This window comes from Alexandromys fortis, unplaced genomic scaffold, assembly GCF_014885135.2.
Source record: "Alexandromys fortis isolate MF-2015 unplaced genomic scaffold, M_Fortis_MF-2015_v1.1 scaffold_26, whole genome shotgun sequence".
In the NCBI taxonomy this organism is placed as follows: domain Eukaryota; kingdom Metazoa; phylum Chordata; class Mammalia; order Rodentia; family Cricetidae; genus Alexandromys; species Alexandromys fortis.
The window spans coordinates 15,247,362-15,266,942 of NW_026067894.1; the positions used below are offsets into that span (position 1 = coordinate 15,247,362).

General features: G+C 53.0%; 1 protein-coding gene across 2 annotated transcripts in view; it reads right to left on the bottom strand.

The window, feature by feature from the left end:
• Positions 1-1,425: 1,425 nt before the first annotated feature.
• The window catches only part of Stk40 (serine/threonine kinase 40), a 37,288-nt gene continuing 19,132 nt past the window's right edge, over positions 1,426-19,581 (bottom strand). For both annotated transcript variants that reach the window (XM_050156425.1, XM_050156434.1), the window contains 10 exons: positions 17,826-17,945; positions 16,543-16,628; positions 16,090-16,233; positions 13,674-13,901; positions 12,993-13,045; positions 6,557-6,672; positions 5,277-5,421; positions 5,041-5,160; positions 4,660-4,744; positions 1,426-3,651 (listed from right to left, as the gene is read on the bottom strand). In XM_050156425.1, coding sequence (XP_050012382.1) covers positions 3,433-3,651; positions 4,660-4,744; positions 5,041-5,160; positions 5,277-5,421; positions 6,557-6,672; positions 12,993-13,045; positions 13,674-13,901; positions 16,090-16,233; positions 16,543-16,628; positions 17,826-17,937 — 1,308 coding nt within the window. In that variant the 5' untranslated portion in view covers positions 17,938-17,945 and the 3' untranslated portion in view covers positions 1,426-3,432. The remainder of the gene's footprint in view (positions 3,652-4,659; positions 4,745-5,040; positions 5,161-5,276; positions 5,422-6,556; positions 6,673-12,992; positions 13,046-13,673; positions 13,902-16,089; positions 16,234-16,542; positions 16,629-17,825; positions 17,946-19,581) is intronic.

Sequence of the window (19,581 nt, forward strand, 5' to 3'; positions counted from 1 at the left end):
TTTTTTTTTTTCGAGACAGGGTTTCTCTGTGGTTTTGGAGCCTGTCCTGGAACTAGCTCTAGTAGACCAGGCTGGTCTTGAACTCACAGAGATCCGCCTGTCTCTGCCTCCGAGTGCTGGGATTAAAGGCGTGTGCCACTACCGCCCGGCAAAAATTTTCTTAAAAAACAGGGCTAAAGAGATGGCTCAGAGGTTAAGAGCACTGGCTGCTCTTCCAGAGGTCCTGAGTTCAATTCCCAGCAACCACAGGGTGGCTTACAACCATATGTAATGAGACCTGGTGCCTTCTGGCATGCAGGCAGAACACAGTATACATAATAAAACTTAGAAAACAGTCTAAAAGCAGGGCGGTGGTGGTGCGCGCCTTTAATCCCAGCACTCGGGAGACAGAGGCAGGCGGATCTCTTGAGTTCGAGGCCAGCTTGGTCTACAAGAGCTAGTTCCAGGACGGGAACCAAAGGCTACGGAGAAACCCTGTCTCGAAAAAAATAATAATAATAATAAAAAACAAAAACAAACAAAAAACAAAAACAAAGAAAAGAGTCTAAAGAAATAGGGCTGTTTTGTCTACACGCTAGAAGCAAAAAGAAAACAAACTAGGTCGTCCCTGAGCACCAGTTGGGTGCCAGACCAATTTTGAGGGCTGAACTGGGAGACCTACACAGTCCCAGAGACATCTGTACCCAAAGCTAGGGATTGTGAATAGAACCAGGTCCAGAGCAGCAGCTGACGGGTGGGCTGAGGAAGGGCATCTCACGGTGGTAGACCTGGGTCAGACAGGGCAGGGGTCCATACAGGATGGACTATGTGGGTGTGTGGGCTGCAGGGAAGGGGCAGGGCAGAGCAGTCATGGGAAGAGGCTCGTCTGAGAGACGTTTCATTTGCTGTGGTGCTTTTTGCCTTCCCTGCCCAGCTGGGGGGGATGGTCTAGCCTACCTCTCCCCTGTTTCTTGCCTTTGCTGGGAAGTACAATCTACAGTCTAAACTTAGGCAACGGAAGGAAGAAGGAAGGAAGGAAGGAAGGAAGGCACCCCTTGGCTTCCCAAGGAGGCGAGGGCAGCACAGGAAAAGGCCAGTGCTGGCTAGCTCCTTACCCCAGCGCCCTGGAATAGGCTTGTGAGTGCATGGCACCCAGCAATCACAACCTCTGACACAGGCCTTTTAGAGAGGGGCTGATTGATGGCTTTGTAGTTGTCAGGGCCCTGCTACTCTTCTGCCTGCAGCGGACAGAAAGCAGGGCCACACCAAGCCAGAAACTCCCACTGGGCACTGGCAGGAGGCAGGACATCCCTGTTCCCTCCTGCTTTTGCTGGTCGGAGGTCACAGTGCACCTGTTGCAGGGCCCAGAGCCACAGGACCTGCCTTGCTGGGACAGAGACGGCGAGCTAGACAGAGGACAAGAACAGAGAGGCATTGCTGCAGGCATGGTGGCTCCAGATCAGGAAGTTTATTGCTGACATGCAGGAAGAGTCCCCATGTAGTACAAAAATACGTCTTTATACAAACTTTTTTGTGACTTTTTCCATTTTGTTTCTTTTTTTGTTTTTGTTTTTTGTTTTCTTTACAACAGGACTTCTCAGTGTGTGACACCAGTGAGGGCGGCCACAACCTCCTCTCGTCTGCACTGCCAGATATACCATCAGACCGAGGGTCGGCCTTGGGAGGAACCAGGCTGTCTGACGGGCTCTGCAGACCTGAAGGTATTGCTTTTAAAAGGAGGGCTGTGGATGCCGGCCTGAGACACTAGGCAGGGGCTCCGCCCAGGAGGGCCCCAGCCAGGCCTCAGAGCCTCACTGGAGGGCAGTCGTGGGCTACAAGTCCAGGCCGACTGCATTTCTGCTCCCATAGGAGACTTTTCATTATCAAATAAATATAGAAAAAAGCCCTCCCCCCAACCCAGCACCATGCCCTGACTCTCAGCGGCTGGATGAATGAGCTCGAGGCAGAGCAGGGTGCTGGGGCGCTGGGCTCAGGAGGGCTCCTGCAGACCCAGCAAAACAGAGGCACAGGCGCCCAGGGCTGGATGAGGGGGTGAGGAGGAAGGGGCATGGGCGGCCCTGCTACTGCTGGCAAGAGGTGGCCCCATTTTTTCCAGATGGGGAAACTGAGGCACAAGGAGGTTTGGGAACTTGCCCAAGGTCACTCACAGTGAGTCAGCTTTTCAGGGGGTGAAGGGCAGTCACACTCTAGGAAACATGGTCTCCCCCACTGGAGAGCAAGGGGCAGGAAGGGTCTAGAACTGCCAGAAGGGGGCCAACACGCTCTCTGAGAATACACAAGGTATAGGCCTCCAGAGTCGGGTCTTTGCTTGGTACTGGGTGCGCCAAGTCCAGTGAAGGGAGGGGCATTCTGGAGAGAACAGCATTTCTGGCAAGACAGGCATCCACTTCAAAATTTAGGCTCAAAAAGGTAGCAGGGCTGTTCTCAAGCCAGGCAGGTAGGTCCCCGGTCCCTACAGGTTTCCCTCCAAGTCTTCTCCCCAGGCGGCCATCTGCCCAGGTCTGCTGAGAGATACATTTCTGAAGCAGGGTGGGAGGTCTCTGAGCACAAGTCGCCTGTCTCCAGCAGGCCCAGAGCATCCTCCAAAGTTGGCCACAGGTCCCTTCACACTACGCCCATGTTACCTGGGTACCACACGAAGGAGGCAGGGCTAATGCGCATGTGCAGCACCTCAGAAAAGCTGCTGAGACAGAGAAGCCAGGTCTAGAGACAGAGGGCCCAGGGGTGAGAGCAGAAAAGAACTGGCAAGAGAACGCCTAGGTGCCTGGGGGTGAGAAGGGAGTCTACATACAGGTGTGGGCCCCATTATCCAGCCCGGCTTGGGGGGCAGAGAGTGGCCATTGGCTGAACCTAGAGATGGGAGAGAAGTTGGGTTCAGTAAAAAAATAAATCTATCTGAATTGGGCAGAAGATGAGGTGAAAGTGTTCCAAAGCTTAGACTGAGGGCAGGCCCCGGGGAGAGGGGGGTGGTGGGGACATGGATGGTGGGAAGGGGTGCTTACTGGGGGCCAGTAGCGAGCTGCATCGTCAGCTTATATGGACTGTGGGGAGCAGTGGCCTGGCCAGGCTCTAGCTGTTCCAGGGCCTGGGTGGCAAGATTAAACTCCCCTCTTTCCTCCCGGCACTCGGTCCAGAGACAGCGTGGTTAGAGAGACAGAGAGGTAGATTAAAATGTCATGATTAAAAGCGGATCAGGTATCTAGAGTTCTCAGATTAAAAAAAAAAAAAAAACAATCAAGCAATCATCCCAAAAGGTAGCTTTGTGGTACCTCTGTTGACCCTGGCTGTGACCTGGGCTGTCCCTATCCCTGCCCTGTCCCTGCTGCAGCCTGGGAGTCAGTCCAGCACTGTGGGCCCAGCACTAGGCCGGATGGCTGGGCCCCAGGTGGGCCGAGGAGAGGTGTGCTGGGGCTTGTGCCCTAGCGGAGGGCACTATTTCCGCAGATAGCGTTGTGCCAGAATGGCTGTGTCCAAGGAGGTCATGGGCTGTGCATCGTGGCCCAGCCGTCGCACTGGTGGCATGCTACCGAACTGCCGCTTGGGCACCCACGCCCGGGCCTCGTGGATGGAGCTCTTCTCTTCAGCAAGCAGCAGCTGCTGTCGCATGTAGTTCTCAAACTCGTACTGGGAACATTCCTCTGTTACTTTTGCCTGTGAGACCGAGAGACCACAGTGAAGACAAAACACAGGCAGCAGGGCTGGGCAGCTGGGGTGCTGAGGGCATGCTCCCTAGGCAGCACGAGTCAGACCCTATCTTCCTAGAGGCTAAGCGTGGGGCCCTGAAGTCCTCCAGCCAACTGGCCGTCACCGTGCGGCTGAGTGAGTGGCCGCAGGAGGCCCAGCTGCACACAGCCTGTCTTCCACCTTTCAGGTTGTGCTAGCACCCTCATCCGTGGTGGGGTGTGGATGTGTATGCAGGTGGGGTGCAGGCGTGTCTCCTCACAAAAGAGCCTCTGAACTCTGAGGGCTGATGCATGCCAAGGCTTAAGAGCAGAGCCACTCTCCGACAGTGGCCTCCAGCCGAGCTCCCTCCTGAGCAGGCAGGCAATGCAAGACTGCAGCTCCAAGTCCTGACTAGTGGAGGGCAGGCTTCTGAGACCAAGGTACAGCTCCCCTGCTGCCAAGCTGTGTGACTGCGGACACATCGGCTCACTTCTCTAATCCTTTACTTCCTTTGAGAACGGGATAAAAATATGCCCCACATGCCTAAAGGTGGAGTGAATGGGAGCTGGGCAGGGCTTCCAGGCATGCCCCCTCCTGGTGCACCTGCCCCCTCCTTGCTGGGAAGGTCCAGCTTCCCTCCCAGGGCTGCCCCGAGACCACCCCCAGCTGCTACCTAGCACTCCTGTCTGTCCCCAACACTTTCTCTAGTGTAGGGAAAAGGGGGAGAGAAGAGGAGGTAAATGAATCATCTAAAAAACAAAAAGCAGGAAGGGTAAGAGAACCCCATGAGTTAGACAGGGAGAGAAATGGGACTTGGGGAGGAAGAGGAAGCCAGCAGAAGCCCAGGTGGCTGCCTGGCACTGGGGCCTCCCAGGAGCTGACCCCATGTCAGCCAACAGTCTCTTCTCAGGCTGGGAACCTCATGTGGACAGGATAGCCAGGCTCTGCAGAGACTAGGGAAGGAGGCCCTACACCTGCTCCTGACTCCACACTTACCTCCTGGGAGCTATCAGAGTTGCTCATTTGGTCGTCAATATCAGGAACCACTTGCAAAGGCCCACTCAGAGAGGACAGGGACTGCCTGCAGGGGAGGGGGATGCGTCAGATGAGACAGGGTCCCTATTGCTCCTGACTTCTTTAGAGTCCGCCCAGCTTAGGACCCAGCCAGTAACTGCCTAACATGGCTGACTGTTCTGCGCCTCTATCTTCTTGCTCAATAGAGACATCTCCTGCTGCAGGGGCTGTGGTAGGAACTCAGCGAGGCAATGCCCACCTCACAGCTGACATGCACTCTGCCGACACCCTCAGAGGAGAATCTGAAGCTGATGACACAGCAGAGGAACGGCTGCGCTCCTGGCCTTGTGCAGGTCCACTCACCAAGACGCAATGATGGCACTGAGTGCCTCCAGGACATCAGCAGCAGCCAGGCGTTGCTGGGGGTCGAGGACCAGCAGTTTCCGGATAAGACACACTGTGCTCTCAGAGACCCTTCCATCCCTGCTCATGAAGAAGAGGGAGAAGCCTCAGCATGGTGATGGACGCTGGCCTTTGACACAGGATCCAGGAGCCAGCTGACCCCTCCCCACCCCGCTGGGAAGGTGAGCAGGACTCACTCGGGGATGGTGTATTCAGCAGCCTTGATCTTGCGGAAGAGCTCCTGTGGGATGCTGTCGTAGAAGGGGAACTGTCCATAGAGCATGGTGAAGAGGACCACACCCAGGGCCCACATGTCACTAGGCTTGCCCCGGTATGGCCGGCCTGTGGACAGAGCACACGCACACTCAGCTGGGCTGGTGTCCCTGGGCTTCAGGTCATCCGTCTGCCATTCTCACTCCCAGGGTAAGCACAGTGTGGTCCTCCGAGCTGCATGCTTGCTCCCCTACTCCCCAGGATGACACCTGGGTATGTACAGCCTACCCACCTTGCCCTGCTCCGCGGGGCTCTGCAGCATCTTCTCCACCAGCCTAGGAGACTCTGGGAGCTAGCTACCCCTCCCACACCTAGGAAAGCAGCTCCCAGAGCAGATACAGCTGGCAGCCACTCATCCCCTGTCCTTTGCCGTCATCTAGGCTGGTTCCTTCACAGCTTTGCCACTGTCTGCCACCCCTCTCCCCATGCCCATCTCTGTCGCTCCCCAACTCCCCTACTAGATGGTGAGTTCTCTGACCCGGGGGGGGGGGGTGTTGTCATTTATTCTGCTCACTGCCTGGGCCCAGCCTGGACTTGTACATTTACGTCATCAATGTCTCAAACAGCTTCCTTGTCAGTGGTGTGGTCTGCATGTCCCCACCACAGGGAGGGGGAATGGGAAAGGAGACTGTAAAGGGACATATGGCACACAGAAGCAGGAGAGACTATCTGGAGGGAGCAGAGGGCTGGTGAGAGGAATGGGAAGGCAAACAGGAACAAAGCATACTGATGTATATGCTTAAAAATGAAAAGGTTAGTATCCTTATCTGTAAAGGGGGGTTTTGTGAGACTGTCCTTAGGATAGTAGTATGGCTTTATTTGGGGGCAGGAGTCCTTTCATGTGGCCCAGGCTAGCCTAGAACTCAAGATCCTGCCTCTGCCTCCTGAGTGCTAGAATGCTGGGTGTGCGGTACCATGCTCACACCGCTGGGTTTCTACTTTTAACATTGCAGCTTAAATGCCACATGCCAGAGAAGATTTCTTAGTGCCCTGATAGGTTCTTTTGAAATGCCCATCTCTCTCATAGCTTTAACCTGATGTGGACACATGGCCAGTCTGTCTTGTTCCTCCATTAGACCACAGATCTTGGACAGGGTGGGTCAGGACTGGTTTGGGCTTAAGGGAGCCGACACCTGGTCCAGGGCCTGCCCACAGACTACCATCTGTTCAAGGAGTGCACGGCCAGCATGGGGACCACACATACCACTGAGTACATCAGGACTGATGTAGGCAGGGCTCCCCCTCTGGTCCTTCAGCAGGTCCCCCTCACTCACAAGATGTTTCCCAAGGCAGAAGTTGGTGATAGTTATCCGATGGGTCCTAAGAACGGGAGGAGGCAAAGAGTGAATACAGAGAGCCCCAGACCCAGGCACCCTGCTGGGTCAGGCCCCTATTCTAAACAAAAGCAACCAGCAACCAGGTTTCTTTTCGTGAGCACAGCACCCTCCTCCCTTGAACCTGCTCCTCTGGCTGAATCTCAGGGGTACAGCTCAGAGCTGGGACAATTCCCAGAGGTTTTCGCCAATCTTTAAGATTGGGAGTAACCTGCAACTTCCAATATGATTTCCTCATTCCCACAGGCAGAAGAAGACCAGCAGACATGTATGACCTTAACTCTCCCTGCCTTTCCACTGAGGTCTCATGGCCAGTGTACCAGGCCTAGGCCTGCCATGGGGATTCTGGCCCATGGGAAGTTTCCGAATGCTCTGGTGAGTGTGGAAGCGGATCCTATGTCATGCCTTCCAGCTGACAGCTGTATGTCTGTGTGTGTAACTTTATGTGTACGGGTATTTGCCTGCATATATTTGTTTGCATCCCCCTCTCCTTGACAGGGTTTCTCTGTGTACCCTTGGCTGTCCTGGAACTTGTTCTGTAGATCAGGCTGGCCTTGAACTCACAGAGATCTGCTTGCCTCTGCCTCCAGAGTGCAGGGATTAAAGGAGTGCGCCACTACCACCTAGATTGCCTCCATGTATGCTTGTGTACCACATAAGTGCCCAGTGCCAGTAGAGACCAGAAGAGGGCAGTGGATCCCCTGGGACTGGGGTTACAGATGGTGAAACATCTCTCCAGCCCCCTTGACATCACTTTGTGAGATAGGGTCTCTCTTTTTTAAAGCTTTATTTAGTATGTATACAGTATTCTTCCTGCATGTATGCCTGCCAGCCAGAAGAGGATACCAGATCTCTTTACAGATAGTTCTAAGCCACGATGTGGTTGCTGGGCATTGAACTCAGGTCCTCTGGAAGAGCAGCCAGTGCTCTTAACCTGTGAGCCATCTCTCCAGCTTGAGATAGGGTCTCTTAATGAACTTAGAGCTTATCAATTTGGGGGACTACCTGGCCAGCAAGCCCAGGGATCCCCTTGTTTATTCCTCAACAAGGATGGGATTACAGGCTCATGGGCTTTTTATGCTAGGGATCTGAACTTCAAATCCTCATTTCTCATCTGGCAAACCTTTAACCAACTTAACTATCTCCCCTGCCTGAGCCTATCTTTACTGGGTATTGTGAGGTAGGTCTCAAAAGAGCCCTGGTATCCAATTAGATGAGTGTGCCATCTCAGCTCTTCCCAGTTCTCACAACCCTCAGGGTTAAGAGAATGGGACTAGAGGAGGCCAGCACAGAGCAATGGTGCAGTTAACCCATTTCAACACCCTATCTTTCTACAACCCCACTGGAGGCCAAAGGCCCCCGGAGACCCTTCCAGTGTGGAGAACCTAGAGCATGCACACTGCTGTTGATGCTGGGTGGCTAGCCATGAGCCCAATGGCCAGGAGATGGCCAGCGGTGCAGGTCTGGGTCTTCACTGGTCCAAGACCTTAAAGAGAAGGAGTTCACTCCAGAAAGGGAAGGCATTGTGAACTGGTGATCTGCCAAGGCCAGCTCTGCCATTGTTGGAGTTCCCTTTGCTAAAAGTTATGAGCAGGTAGCCTTTTTTCTGGAGTTGCCAGCCAGTGTTGGTATATGCCTTTAATCCTAGCACTCAGGGGGGCAGAGGCAGACAAATCTCTGTGAGTTCGAGGCCAGCCTGGTCTACAGAGTGAGTTCTAGGGACAAGACAGACAGGCTCCAAAGCTACAGAGAAACCCTGTTTTGAAAAACAAAAAGTTTTAGGGGCCAGGTGATGATGGCGCACGCCTTTAATCCCAGCACTCGGGAGGCAGAGGCAGGCGGATCTCTGTGAGTTCAAGACCAGCCTGGTCTACAAGAGCTAGTTCCAGGACAGGCTCCAAAGCTGCAGAGAAACCCTGTCTCGAAAAACCAAAAAAAAAAAAAAAAAAGTTTTAGGGTCCTGCTGCATGGGTTTGTGGAGGCTCGGCATGCAGAACCCACACTGCCCTGTGAGTGATGCGCTGCCCTGAAGTGTGGCAGGTGACTGGGCTGCAGCCACACATCATGCAAACAGGCTCGGCGGGCACATTTCAGAGTCATCATGAGACAATGCACTGTCTACTTCCAACAACCTTTGTGGCTGTTTCATATCCTGTCGTGCTAGGGGTCGTGCACACAAGCCCTGTTCTCAAAAATTATGACCCCAAGCACTATCACTGACTGTAGCTTCTTGATATTCCTCATTTGGAGCAGCAGGGCCTTTGGGAGGCAACATTGCCATCAGTGGGGAATGTGGCTCCCATATAGTGGGTGAGTCATTTAGTAAGCTGGGGCCAGCCTCCCAGGAAAGTACTTGGCATAAGGAGGGGAGCTGAGGCAAGCAGATGCTGCTCGGCTGTTATGGAGGAAACAATGGGGTGGAGGCACACAGGAATACACAGAGCTAGCTCTGGGGTCTGGTACTTCAGTTCTTTTGCTAGGACTCAGGTGGACTGTTTTCAGGTGGATATGTTTTCACAGTGGTCTGGGAGGGACTTTTCAATTCCCCACATCAAATGGTACAACTAAGGTCTAGAAGTAAAGAAACCTGCCCAAGGTCACATAGCTTGGGAAAATTGGGAGATAGGTCCAAGTCCAGGTCTCTTAGGCCCTACAGTCCCCTGGGAAGAACCCAGCCCCCAAATGACTTTTCCTTCTGTCCCATTCAGGCTGACTCAGCTCTCGTCTTGGGTTTCAGACATCCTTGGCCTAGAAAACAGGCTCTTCTCTGAGAGTCATCAGGCAGCTTTGGGTTTGGAACCTTTCTAGGAAGCTCACGGTATGCTCCTCCCACTACAGCTGTGGGAGGACGGCCCTTGCTGAGAGGACACTTGGGAGCACTAGTGGGGAGGGAGGCTCTCTCCTAACTGCACTGGCCTGGGCTTACTGGCTGAGCATGGCGCTGGGGAACAGCGGGGAGAGATGCTCATTTCTTTCTAGAACAGTTTCTCGGGGCAGTGGGAAGGGCGGACTCAAGAGCAGGGGATGTGGCTATGAGTGGATTTCCCCAAGAGCTGCATCCAAGAGGCTCCGAGAGCCCTTCAGCTACCTCAGGGAATTCTGCTGGCAAAGGACTTGGCACAAACAATGGCCAGTCTGTCCTTCACATTCTCAGTAGAAACGTGGGCTCCAGCTCTTACCCAGGATGCCTTGCAGGACAGAGCCTGAGGATGTAGACAAAGGGTCTCGGGAGGATTCTGAGCTGGGATGTGATGCCCCCCGCTGTGAGCCTCCTGTGTCACTGCTCCTGACAGGACTGTAAGGCTTTACAGAATAGCACTGTGTTTCTGTGCTGGCCACTGTGGCCACGAATGTATCCTGTGGTTTCTGAGGCGTGGGATGCTGGGAGGATAGCTCCAGCCAGGGACAGTGGGGCCTGAGACTCAGGTTCCCTAGCCTGATCCTGCCTCTGCCATTTCCATGTTGTGTGGAGCTCCTGCTAAACCCAAATGTCCTTTTCCATGAGGGGAAAATGGGAGGCCCAACTCTCAGGGTTGGCTGGGTTTGACTGAGTAAGAAGATGGTTCACACTGGGCATAGAGCTCCAGGCTTGTCAGAGGAAGCTGCCAATAGCCTCATATTCTCTGCCAGCTGGCATGCCTAGGAGAGCCTAGGAAAGACACTGTCTCTGACATGGGTGATAACCGGCCCTGGAACACACACATTTGTGTTACTGTAGGTCCTGCCAGCAGGACATCCAACCTTCTGCCTGTGGTGGCTGTTTTGCCATGGAGACACCCGAAGCTTCTCCCGTAGGAAATGCCATGATCAGCCTAGAGACCTCCCAAAGCTTGGCAATGCTTGCCTACCTTACCTTCCCCCCCCCCCCAAACACTGGCAGAGCGGCATTCAGCTCCCTAGGAGTCCCAGACCCCCCGGCTGGTCCTGACAGGAGGGCAAGGGCATCAAGGGGTGGCGGGCAATGTGCGTCAGCAAGGGCTGCTTTGGGTGAGTCACACTTCAGCTATGGCCCCTAGGCTACCACAGCATTCTGCTTTTCTAGGAATTGGTATGCAACTTGCCTACCCAAGAGGAAGGAGGAAGAAGGAACCCACAGCCAGCCTCACATAACCCTAAGGAAGGCTTCAGGTTTCAGCCCTCGCTCCATCCCATTCCCTTCCCTGGAGGCTCTCATCCCATTTGTCTGCATTCCACTGGCTAGCACAAGAGCCTGGCAGGATGGGCGAGAAAGGGTTGGCATGCCAAGGAGGAACTGGGAATATGAGGGGCTTTCTCTGCAATGTCTCCTTGTACCGTTGAGTGTCTGGGGGCTCAAGTGAAAGTAGCCAGCTGCCTTTCTTTCCGTCCTAGGGTACAGTGCTCTGCAAACGACGGTCACCTGAGACTGGCTGCAGCTATGCTGAGGTCCTGCAGCATCGGCGGCTCGGAGAAGGGAGAAGCAAAACCACCAGTGGAAAAAAGAGGCCATACAACACTGCTGCAGTTAACAGGCAGGAGCCCCACTGTGTGTTTCCATGACAACCCTTGGGATGCTCATTTAGAGAGTTAGCAAGTCAACAAGCAGCTGTTATGAAGAGCCCAGGCTCTCTAGTCTAGCTGGTTGGGACAAGGGTTCTTCAATGTCCCACAAAGGGAGTAGGACAAACAGGACTCAAGTTTTCCTTTTTATTATAGCTTTTTGCGACACGGTTTCTCTATGTAGCTTTGGAACCTGTCCTAGAACTTGCTCTGTAGATCAGGCTGGCCTTGAACTCACAGAGATCCGCCTGCCTCTGTCTCCCGAGTGCTGGGATTAAAGGTGTGCGCCACCAGCACTCGCTTATTAGTTTCTTAAAGACAGGGTCTTTCTTGCTTATATATTATATAGTTCAGGCTGACCTCAAACTTGTGATGCCCCTGCCTCTGAGTGCTAGGAACCAGTTGTAAGCCCTCACGTTGACATGCCAAGTCACCCTAATACAATACACTCTCCACAACTTTGGACCAAGGTGGCCAGCACCCTCCAACACCTGCCTTCCTCTCCTGAGTCCCAGTCAAGCCTCGGGGATGGCAAGGCCCTGGGCCTCATCTGAAGGGTGGGAGCTCCTGGCCTCTTCTCCTGTCTCACTCATAGGAACCTCAGGCCCTCTTACAACTGACGGGGAGGTTGTATTTAGGAAATGCCAACCCCTACCTGGCAATTTTACATCTATTTGCATCTCTTTGCAGGAAGGCGGGATCACTCCACTTCAATGAGTGAGAAACAAGATCAGAGGGTTGGTAACAGGACGCGTGGATGAATTCACTTAGTAAGTAAAACCAAGAAGCAGCACAGTCTCCAAATAGGAGGCAGTACAGCGTGGGCTCTGAGCCAGGTCCGACCCCCACATCCTGCCCCTTCATCTTCCCTGACTCCTCACTTAGCCAGATGGGGTCAAAGAAGCCCTGGAATTTCCTGTTTCCTCCCCTCCCCTCTGCAGAGTGCGACATTGAGGTTCTCATCTCTTCCTCGTGCTCTTAGGCTGGCAAACCTTTGCTTCATCCTTCCCAGTCAGCCAGCTCCCCACACTGTCCTTGGTATGTAATGTGATATTTGTTTTCTGGTCAGCACCCCCTCATCAGATGACAAGCTACCTGGGGGTAGGTACTGCACCCAGGAACAAGTCTGCAGTCCCAACATCAGGGAGCTGGTGGACAGAAGGGTAGTTTAGCCGCCTTATCCAGGACCACCCAATGGAGCATCTGGCTGCAGCTTTCAAGTTGAGGCCCTTGCTCCTCCTGGGTGGCCCACCTCCCCTATTGTTCCTTTTCCCATAACCGTGGAGGCTTTGGCTACTGCACAAGGACAGAGGGCCCTTCCAGGGCTGACAATATCATGAAACAAATCACCACCATGATACAAGTCTGTGCTGCTGCCATTTCTGTCCCCTAACCCACCCAGATTGGAAAAGGATGGGGTGAGGCTCCACTTCTCCACAGTGCTGCCTTCCTAGGACTGCGGAAGCCCACAGAGTAGTTCTTCCTCCCATGGGCCCTAAACCACTGCCCTATTATGGCTGAAGGAGCCAGTGCCCAAAAGAGAGCAATCTGTTGCACCTCCCACATCCCTTCAAGACCCCAGCAGCTCTGCTCCACACTGGGGGGGGGGGGGGGAGGCAGTGCTCTCTCCTTTCCATGATCCTGAACTCCTGGTTTCAGTAAGACAATATTCCTAGCCCTGGGATGCTGGGCTGTTCTGAGTCAGAATCCCACGGACACCGCAGAGAACTGGGTGGCTGCAGCATGTAGCCCAGCTCGAAGGGATGCAGAGGAAGAATGGATACTTACCTTTTATTGAGCACCATGTTCCCAAGCTTCAAGTCTCTGTGCACGATGTTCTTCTGAAAACCAATGGGAGGATGGTTTGCACCAGAAAGCGAGAAGTGGGATGGGGTTCACTTTGGAAGATGGAGACTCATCGGGGTCTGGGAAGGCAGGGACCCCTAGGATCTGTCGCCTAGGCCTCATCAAGCATGCATCTGAAGCAGGTAAGAAGTGGCCTGGCAGTCTCCTCAGCTACTTCTCACCCCATAGCAGCAGCTTATGGGAAAGCCCTTCCTCCTTGCTCCATCAACCACACCCTGAAGCTGCATCCTGGAGTGGGGGGCAAGGAGCAAGCGCTTCCCTTCTGTGACTGAGTACTTCAGGTTTGGCCAACAGAGCCCTGGATGAGGCTCAAGTACTTCTGCCCTCCACCTTGGGGTACCTGATACCCCATTTTCCCCAAAGCTCAGACACACTGTGCACCTGTCTCTTACAGCTATCCTGAACTGGGAGGCTATAATTGAGCCTCTAGACTGACTGGGAATTACTGCCTGGGGCTCTGGTGGCTGCCTCACCCAGAGCAGCAGACATCCCTCCCTCTGGACAGCTACAAACACAGCTGGTGCGGCCAGGACCAAGCAGTTCTCTGCTGAGCTGCAGTCAGATGGGTGCTTTCACTGTGGCACGCAGGGCCCTGGGCCTCACCTGGTGCAGGGCTTCCACCACACGAACCACATCGTAGAAAATGACCACGGTCTCCCGCTCGCTGAGCCTCTTCTCCTTGATGACATAGTGCTGCAGGTTGATGAGGTCGGCAGTCTTGTCGCTGAAGTCGTGTGCACAGAGGCAGTCCAGGACGAGGCAGATGCGTTTCTTCATCTTCCTCACCATCCGACCAGACTCTGTGTCCTCGACCGCTTCACAGGTGCGGTCCTGGGAGGGAGGGAGGGAGGGAGGGAAGGAGGGACAGACCAAGGCCAGGGTGTAAGACCCTCCTTTTGAGGTCCAGAGGGAAGTGGCTGAATGTCTGTGAGTGGGAAACTGAGACCCAGACAGCCTGACTAGGGTGATGCTCAGCTTCCTGTAGGTCAAACAATAAGCCCAACGCTCTCAAGTTCAATATCTCAGGGTAAGGTAAGGGTCCGCACTGGACATTTAAAGCCAACCGGCCCTCTCAGTCCAGTGCTGCAGCAGTGAGACTGGGCTTTGGGTATCCGCCTCCTACTGTAATCCCAGTTTCCAGCTACCGCCAGTGACGCTTTCATCCATGGCCAAGACTGCAGATGACTTTGTTTTTCAATTTTTTGAGACAGGGTCTCACTATGTAGACCAGGCTGGCATCGAACTCACATCTGTCTGCTGGGATTTAAGTCGTGTGCCACCATCCAGGCATAAGAATGCAGAAGTTTAAGGGTGGTCACTCCTGGAAATCTTCAGGGTACACACAATATCCTGTGTGTGATGGCTGATTCTGGTTGTCAACCTGATTGCACCTGGAACCAGCTAAATGCCACGTGGTGCACTTGTGAGGATCTTAATCTGATGATTATTTGAAGCAGGAAGATCAATCTTAAATATGTGCGCCACATTTTCTGGTGGTAACCCATGTAAAAGGACATGGAAGAAGGAAATTGCGGGCCAGGCTCGGTGGATCATGTCTCTAATCCCAGCACTTAAGAGGCAGAAGCAAGCAGATCTCTGAGTTTGAGGCTAGTCTTGTCTACATTTCTAGTTCCAGGTCAGTCAAGACTACATAAGAGACCCTATCTCAAAACACTGAAAAAGGAGAGGGCAACTGCTTTTGCCTGCTCACCCTCACTCTTGCTGCAAGCCCATCCACCCTGCTGCGGCGGCAGCACTCCTTCACCAGTGCTGGAGCTGGGTTTCCCACACGAGCTGAAGACCAGACTGAGACTGAACGACCAGGTTCTCTGCCTTCCTGTCCTCACAGCCATTGCTGGACTACCTGGACGTACATACAGCTTAGGAGCCAGTCAATACATCCCCCTTCTGTTCTGTTTCTTTGAGAACCCTGACTGTATAAGACAACGGCTCTCTGCACGGCTACAGCGCCGCTGGGCAGTCGCATAACTGGCAAAGAATACAGTGCTGGCCTCACAGCTCCACCTCATGAGTCTAGTTCCTCATGCATAACAGGGAGCTAGCAATCCCTCCCCGCCTGCTGCAGTCAGGGGTCAGCTGCCACACTGGGCCTGCAGCCCTGGTTACTTCCCTTACTGCAAGGAATCCCAAGTGTGACAAAAACAGGTGCAAGTTGAATGCTTGGATCCTGCAAGACAGAGATAGCCTGGTCATTGCTGCAGGGTCTGAACCCAGTGTCCAACACAGAGATGACCATTCAAGGTACTTTTGGTCACCTCTGTTCTGTCATCCAAAGAATACAAATGAAGGCCAAGCACGTGAGGACACTAAAGTTGCATATGAAGGTATCAGAATCAAGATACCAAAATCAACTTCACCTCCGTTTAAGGAAAATGCTCCAATTTGGAGCTGCCTCTAACGCAAGGCTAAGAACATGACCTGGACAGGTGTGGATGTGGGTAGGTGTCTCACTGGTACCCCAGGCTGCACAGCTGCACTTCAGCCCCATTAGCGTTTTCCACTGCTTTATGCCAGGGACGATGAACAGGTGTCACGGAGCCAGAACTGGCACCTCCTGTTCACTATTGTGCATCTGCCTTGCCTACCATCCTGACAGCAGATACCACTGATTCTCCCCTTTCTCTGGGGCTCAGAGACCTGAAATGACTTGCCTGAGGTCACATAAAAGATGCTCAAGGACATCTGCAGAACAACTTAAAATGCCTGGGCAGGCAAAAGGACTCTGGTATAGTCACACTGGAGAGCTGGCAGCAGGGGACCTCAACTCCAGTCTAGCCTGCCAATCTAGACAACACAGCTGCAAGGAGCATGGAGACAGTGACTTGTGGCCAATCCTGGTAGGCTGAAATCACTATGTGGGTACTAGTACTAGAGCAGCTAGCATGGCCCTAGCCTGATTCCAAATCTCCTGCTCAGCCAGTAGCGAAGAAATACTGGGAGTCACCTAGAGTACGGCTCTACCAGAGGCCAGGCAGGGTAAAGAGTGGGGGCCGCTCACCTGGAAGAGCCCATGGTGATGGACCACGCCGTCCTGTGTGTGCAGCAGGGAGAGCAGCGAGTACTCGGTGTGCAGCAGCATCTTGCCCTGCCTTTCCTCTTGGCTCTCTAGTCCTTGCTCTCCTCTCTCCTCAAGGGTTAGGATCTTTAGGGAAGCACACAAGAAGAAAAAGAGCAGATGCTTTCCTTTACCCGGGAGAGCGGCTGGACGAGGGGAAGGGGGGAAGAGCAGGCTCACTTCTGGGTGATACCTGCACCCGACCCCACACAGGCATGCAGGGCTGGCAGCTGCTTTTCTCAAGAGCCTGTAATTCACACAGGAACTGAGTGAGACTGTAAGAAGATAGAGGAAATGGGGCTACTCATGCTCACGGGTGATGCAGGGGGAGGGCAAAGAGGAGGGACAACTGCTAGGACAGCCCTGGTCCTGGGGGCCCCGCCTGTGCTTGCTTACCTTCAACTGATAGAAGTCATCTGTGCCGTCTTTCCTCGCCAAACACTGCACAATGCTCGGTACCGGTGAGTTGCCCAGACGGGGACCTATTGCACATAAATCATGAACTTAATTTCCAGCCATCACCACAAGGCCTTCTTGCTAGATGTTCTCTTTATACCTACTGGGCTGTCCCCAAAATCTTTTAGTGGAGAGTTCTACCTCTTACAAAGTGGAGGAGGACAAATGTACATCTACCTGATATATGCCTGGGTTTTGCCGACATACTCCTCAAAAAGGCTTTCCAGTGTCTAGTGCGGTGCACTCCTGTAACCCTGGCATTCGGGAAGCTCATGCAGGAAGATGGCCAGCTTGAGGCCAGCCTGGGCTAAACAGTAAGGCCTTTCCTGATGTCACCATCCACAGATCCTCTTCCCATGTGCCCCATATTGATCATCTCCTTCAAGTACTCAGCTGAAGTTTTTTTTTTTTTCCCCAAAAAACCACGTTCAATTTTGTGAGGGCAGAAGTGCTCCATCTTCATCACTATCTCCCCACAAGCGGCACAGGGCTATTGCCGGTAGCAGGCACCATCAGGAGCTATTTGCTGAGTGTCTCAAGTTGGGACTAGGCTGTACCTGGAAATCCCAAAGGCTGCTCTAAAGCCAAAGTCTCACCAAGGCCCTGGTGCCAGAGCCCACACTACCTGCAGTCATGGCCAACAACCTGGACTGATGGGCCTTAGATGCCATGCAGAACATCCCACTGCCCCTCAGCCTGCTGAAAACATTCAGTTCCACAGGTTTTCCATAGTATCCTATAAGAAGTTCAGAGCCAGGCATGGTGGCACTTGTCTTTAATCCCAGCACTTGGGAGGTAAAGGCAGAGGCAGGCAGAGTTCTGTGGGTTCAAGGCCTGCCTGGCCTACATAGAGATCCTGTTTCAAAACACCCCTCCCCCAAACTAAATAAATACAGGAAGTTAAGGGAAATTCTATTCAAAAACACTGAAATCAATCATGTCTTTCAAGAAAGTCAAATAGTGCCTTAGCTGGAGGGTCAAGGGTTCTAATGAGGCTGTATGCCTTTATGAGTGAGCTGACACTCTGGAGTCTTCATCTCGGGGTAGAGCCTGGCTCCTGGTTGGTGTGGTAACAAAAGCTGACAGAGTGACCTCAGTCCTGGGTTTTCCACTGATAGGTCAGGGTCCTGCACAGCTGTGGTGGGCTCCTCACTTTGCTGCTGATAAAGTCAGAATGAGAGCCCTTGAGCCCTGGCCACCCGCACCCCCAGGGTCAGACTTACCCAGGACAAACGGCCCTGCTCTCTTGGCATTATTCCCAGCAATGCCATTCCCTAGAGCCTTGGCCTTGGCCGACGTTTCCCCAGCTCCTCTGTCTGACGCTCTCCGCTTCATTCTCAGTTCTGGACAAGACAAAAGATCCTTCCATTGAGTAAACCAACAACTTTCCTTCTATAAACCCAGCCAGTCAATCTAACTTGAGGATACATTACACAGCTGCTCACCCACTCAGGAGGAGCGCCAAGGGCTCCTTTACTACACAGTCATTACACAGGGAAGTCAGGTGTCCTTGAAGGAAGCATCCACGGACCACACAGGGAGTGAGGGTGGGGTGTCTGTGGTAAAGGGGCCAGAGGGATAACAGAAGAGGACAGGGCTGTGTGGGTCCTGAAGACAAACCTCTATGCAATCATCCCAGGCAGCCCAGCCCCAGCCCTGAGCAGTTGTTCTTAGAGTGGCACCCCCCCCCCACCTCCAATGCTCACAGTCACAAGACCTGTGGCACCCCCTCCTGCCCACCCAAAGAGTAATGGGCTGGGGTACCCTGGGAAATGGCCCCTTATACATGATGCTTAATACTTCTTGCCCACAAAGTTTGAGGAGTACTGGTCTAAGGTTTGGTATGTAGTCAAGAATGATCTTAAATTTCTTTTAATTAACAATGAACTATCCATCATGACCACTTGAAAGTATTAGATGCAAGATAGTTTTTTTTTTAAATAAATACCTTTTTTGATTTCCAGTACAGGGTTTCTGTATAATCCCGGCTGTACTGGAACTCAGATCTGCCTGTCTCTGACTTCCAAGTGCTGGAATTAAAGATATGCACCACTACTGCCCGTCATAATGAATACTAATTTTTCATTTGTACGTATTTTGCCTGCACATGTGTCTGTGGCAGCACATGCTTGCCTGGTGTCTGTAGAGATCAGAAGAGGACACTGGATCCCTGGAACTAAGTCAAGACAGTTGTGGGCTGCCACGTGGGTGCTGAAAATTAAATCCAGGGCTGGGTGGTGGTGGCATACACCTTTAATCCCAGCACTCGGGAGGCAGAGGCAAGTGGATCTCTGTGAGTTCGATCGAGGCCAGCCTGGTCTACAAAAGCGAGTTCTGCTACTGAGAAACCCTGTCTCGAAAAACAAGTCCAGCAAGTGCTTTCAACTGCTGAGCCATCTCTCTAGCTCCAAGAAACAACCTTAAAAATGGAAGAAAAAAGAAAGAGGGAAGGAAAGAAGGAAGGATGGGGGTAGTGAGTAATGAGAGCAGGTCACTGTCTCTGCCGATCAATGGGGTGTAGCTTTCCTGATAACCCATCCCCTCTACGGCTACAGTACAGGGCAAATACAGAGGGCCAGGCTTTGGAAGACATCGGCCTCATGACACAGAGAACAGAAATATAAGTTCTTGTTCTCCAAGCCAGTACCCTGGGGGAGAGAGCCCAGGTGGAAGGCCCCGTGCACGCTAAAGCTCAGGGGAAAGTTAACAGGGTGGGCTTAGAAAGTGCATCAGCAGTCCTGGGAGAGGGTTCAGGAAAGTAAACGTACAGAGGGCAAAAGCAGCAAGTTCCCAAGAGTCTAAGTTGCCGAGAGTCTGACGTGAGGCAGGGAATAAGGAAGGAAGCCAGGTGGGAGGAGTAGTGGCATGCTAGGAGGGTAACCTTGGCCATTCCCTACAGGGCAGAGAGATACAGAATACCAACACTTAAAAAACAGGCCAACGTGAAAACTAAGAAAGCTGCTAAACGCCACTCTCCAG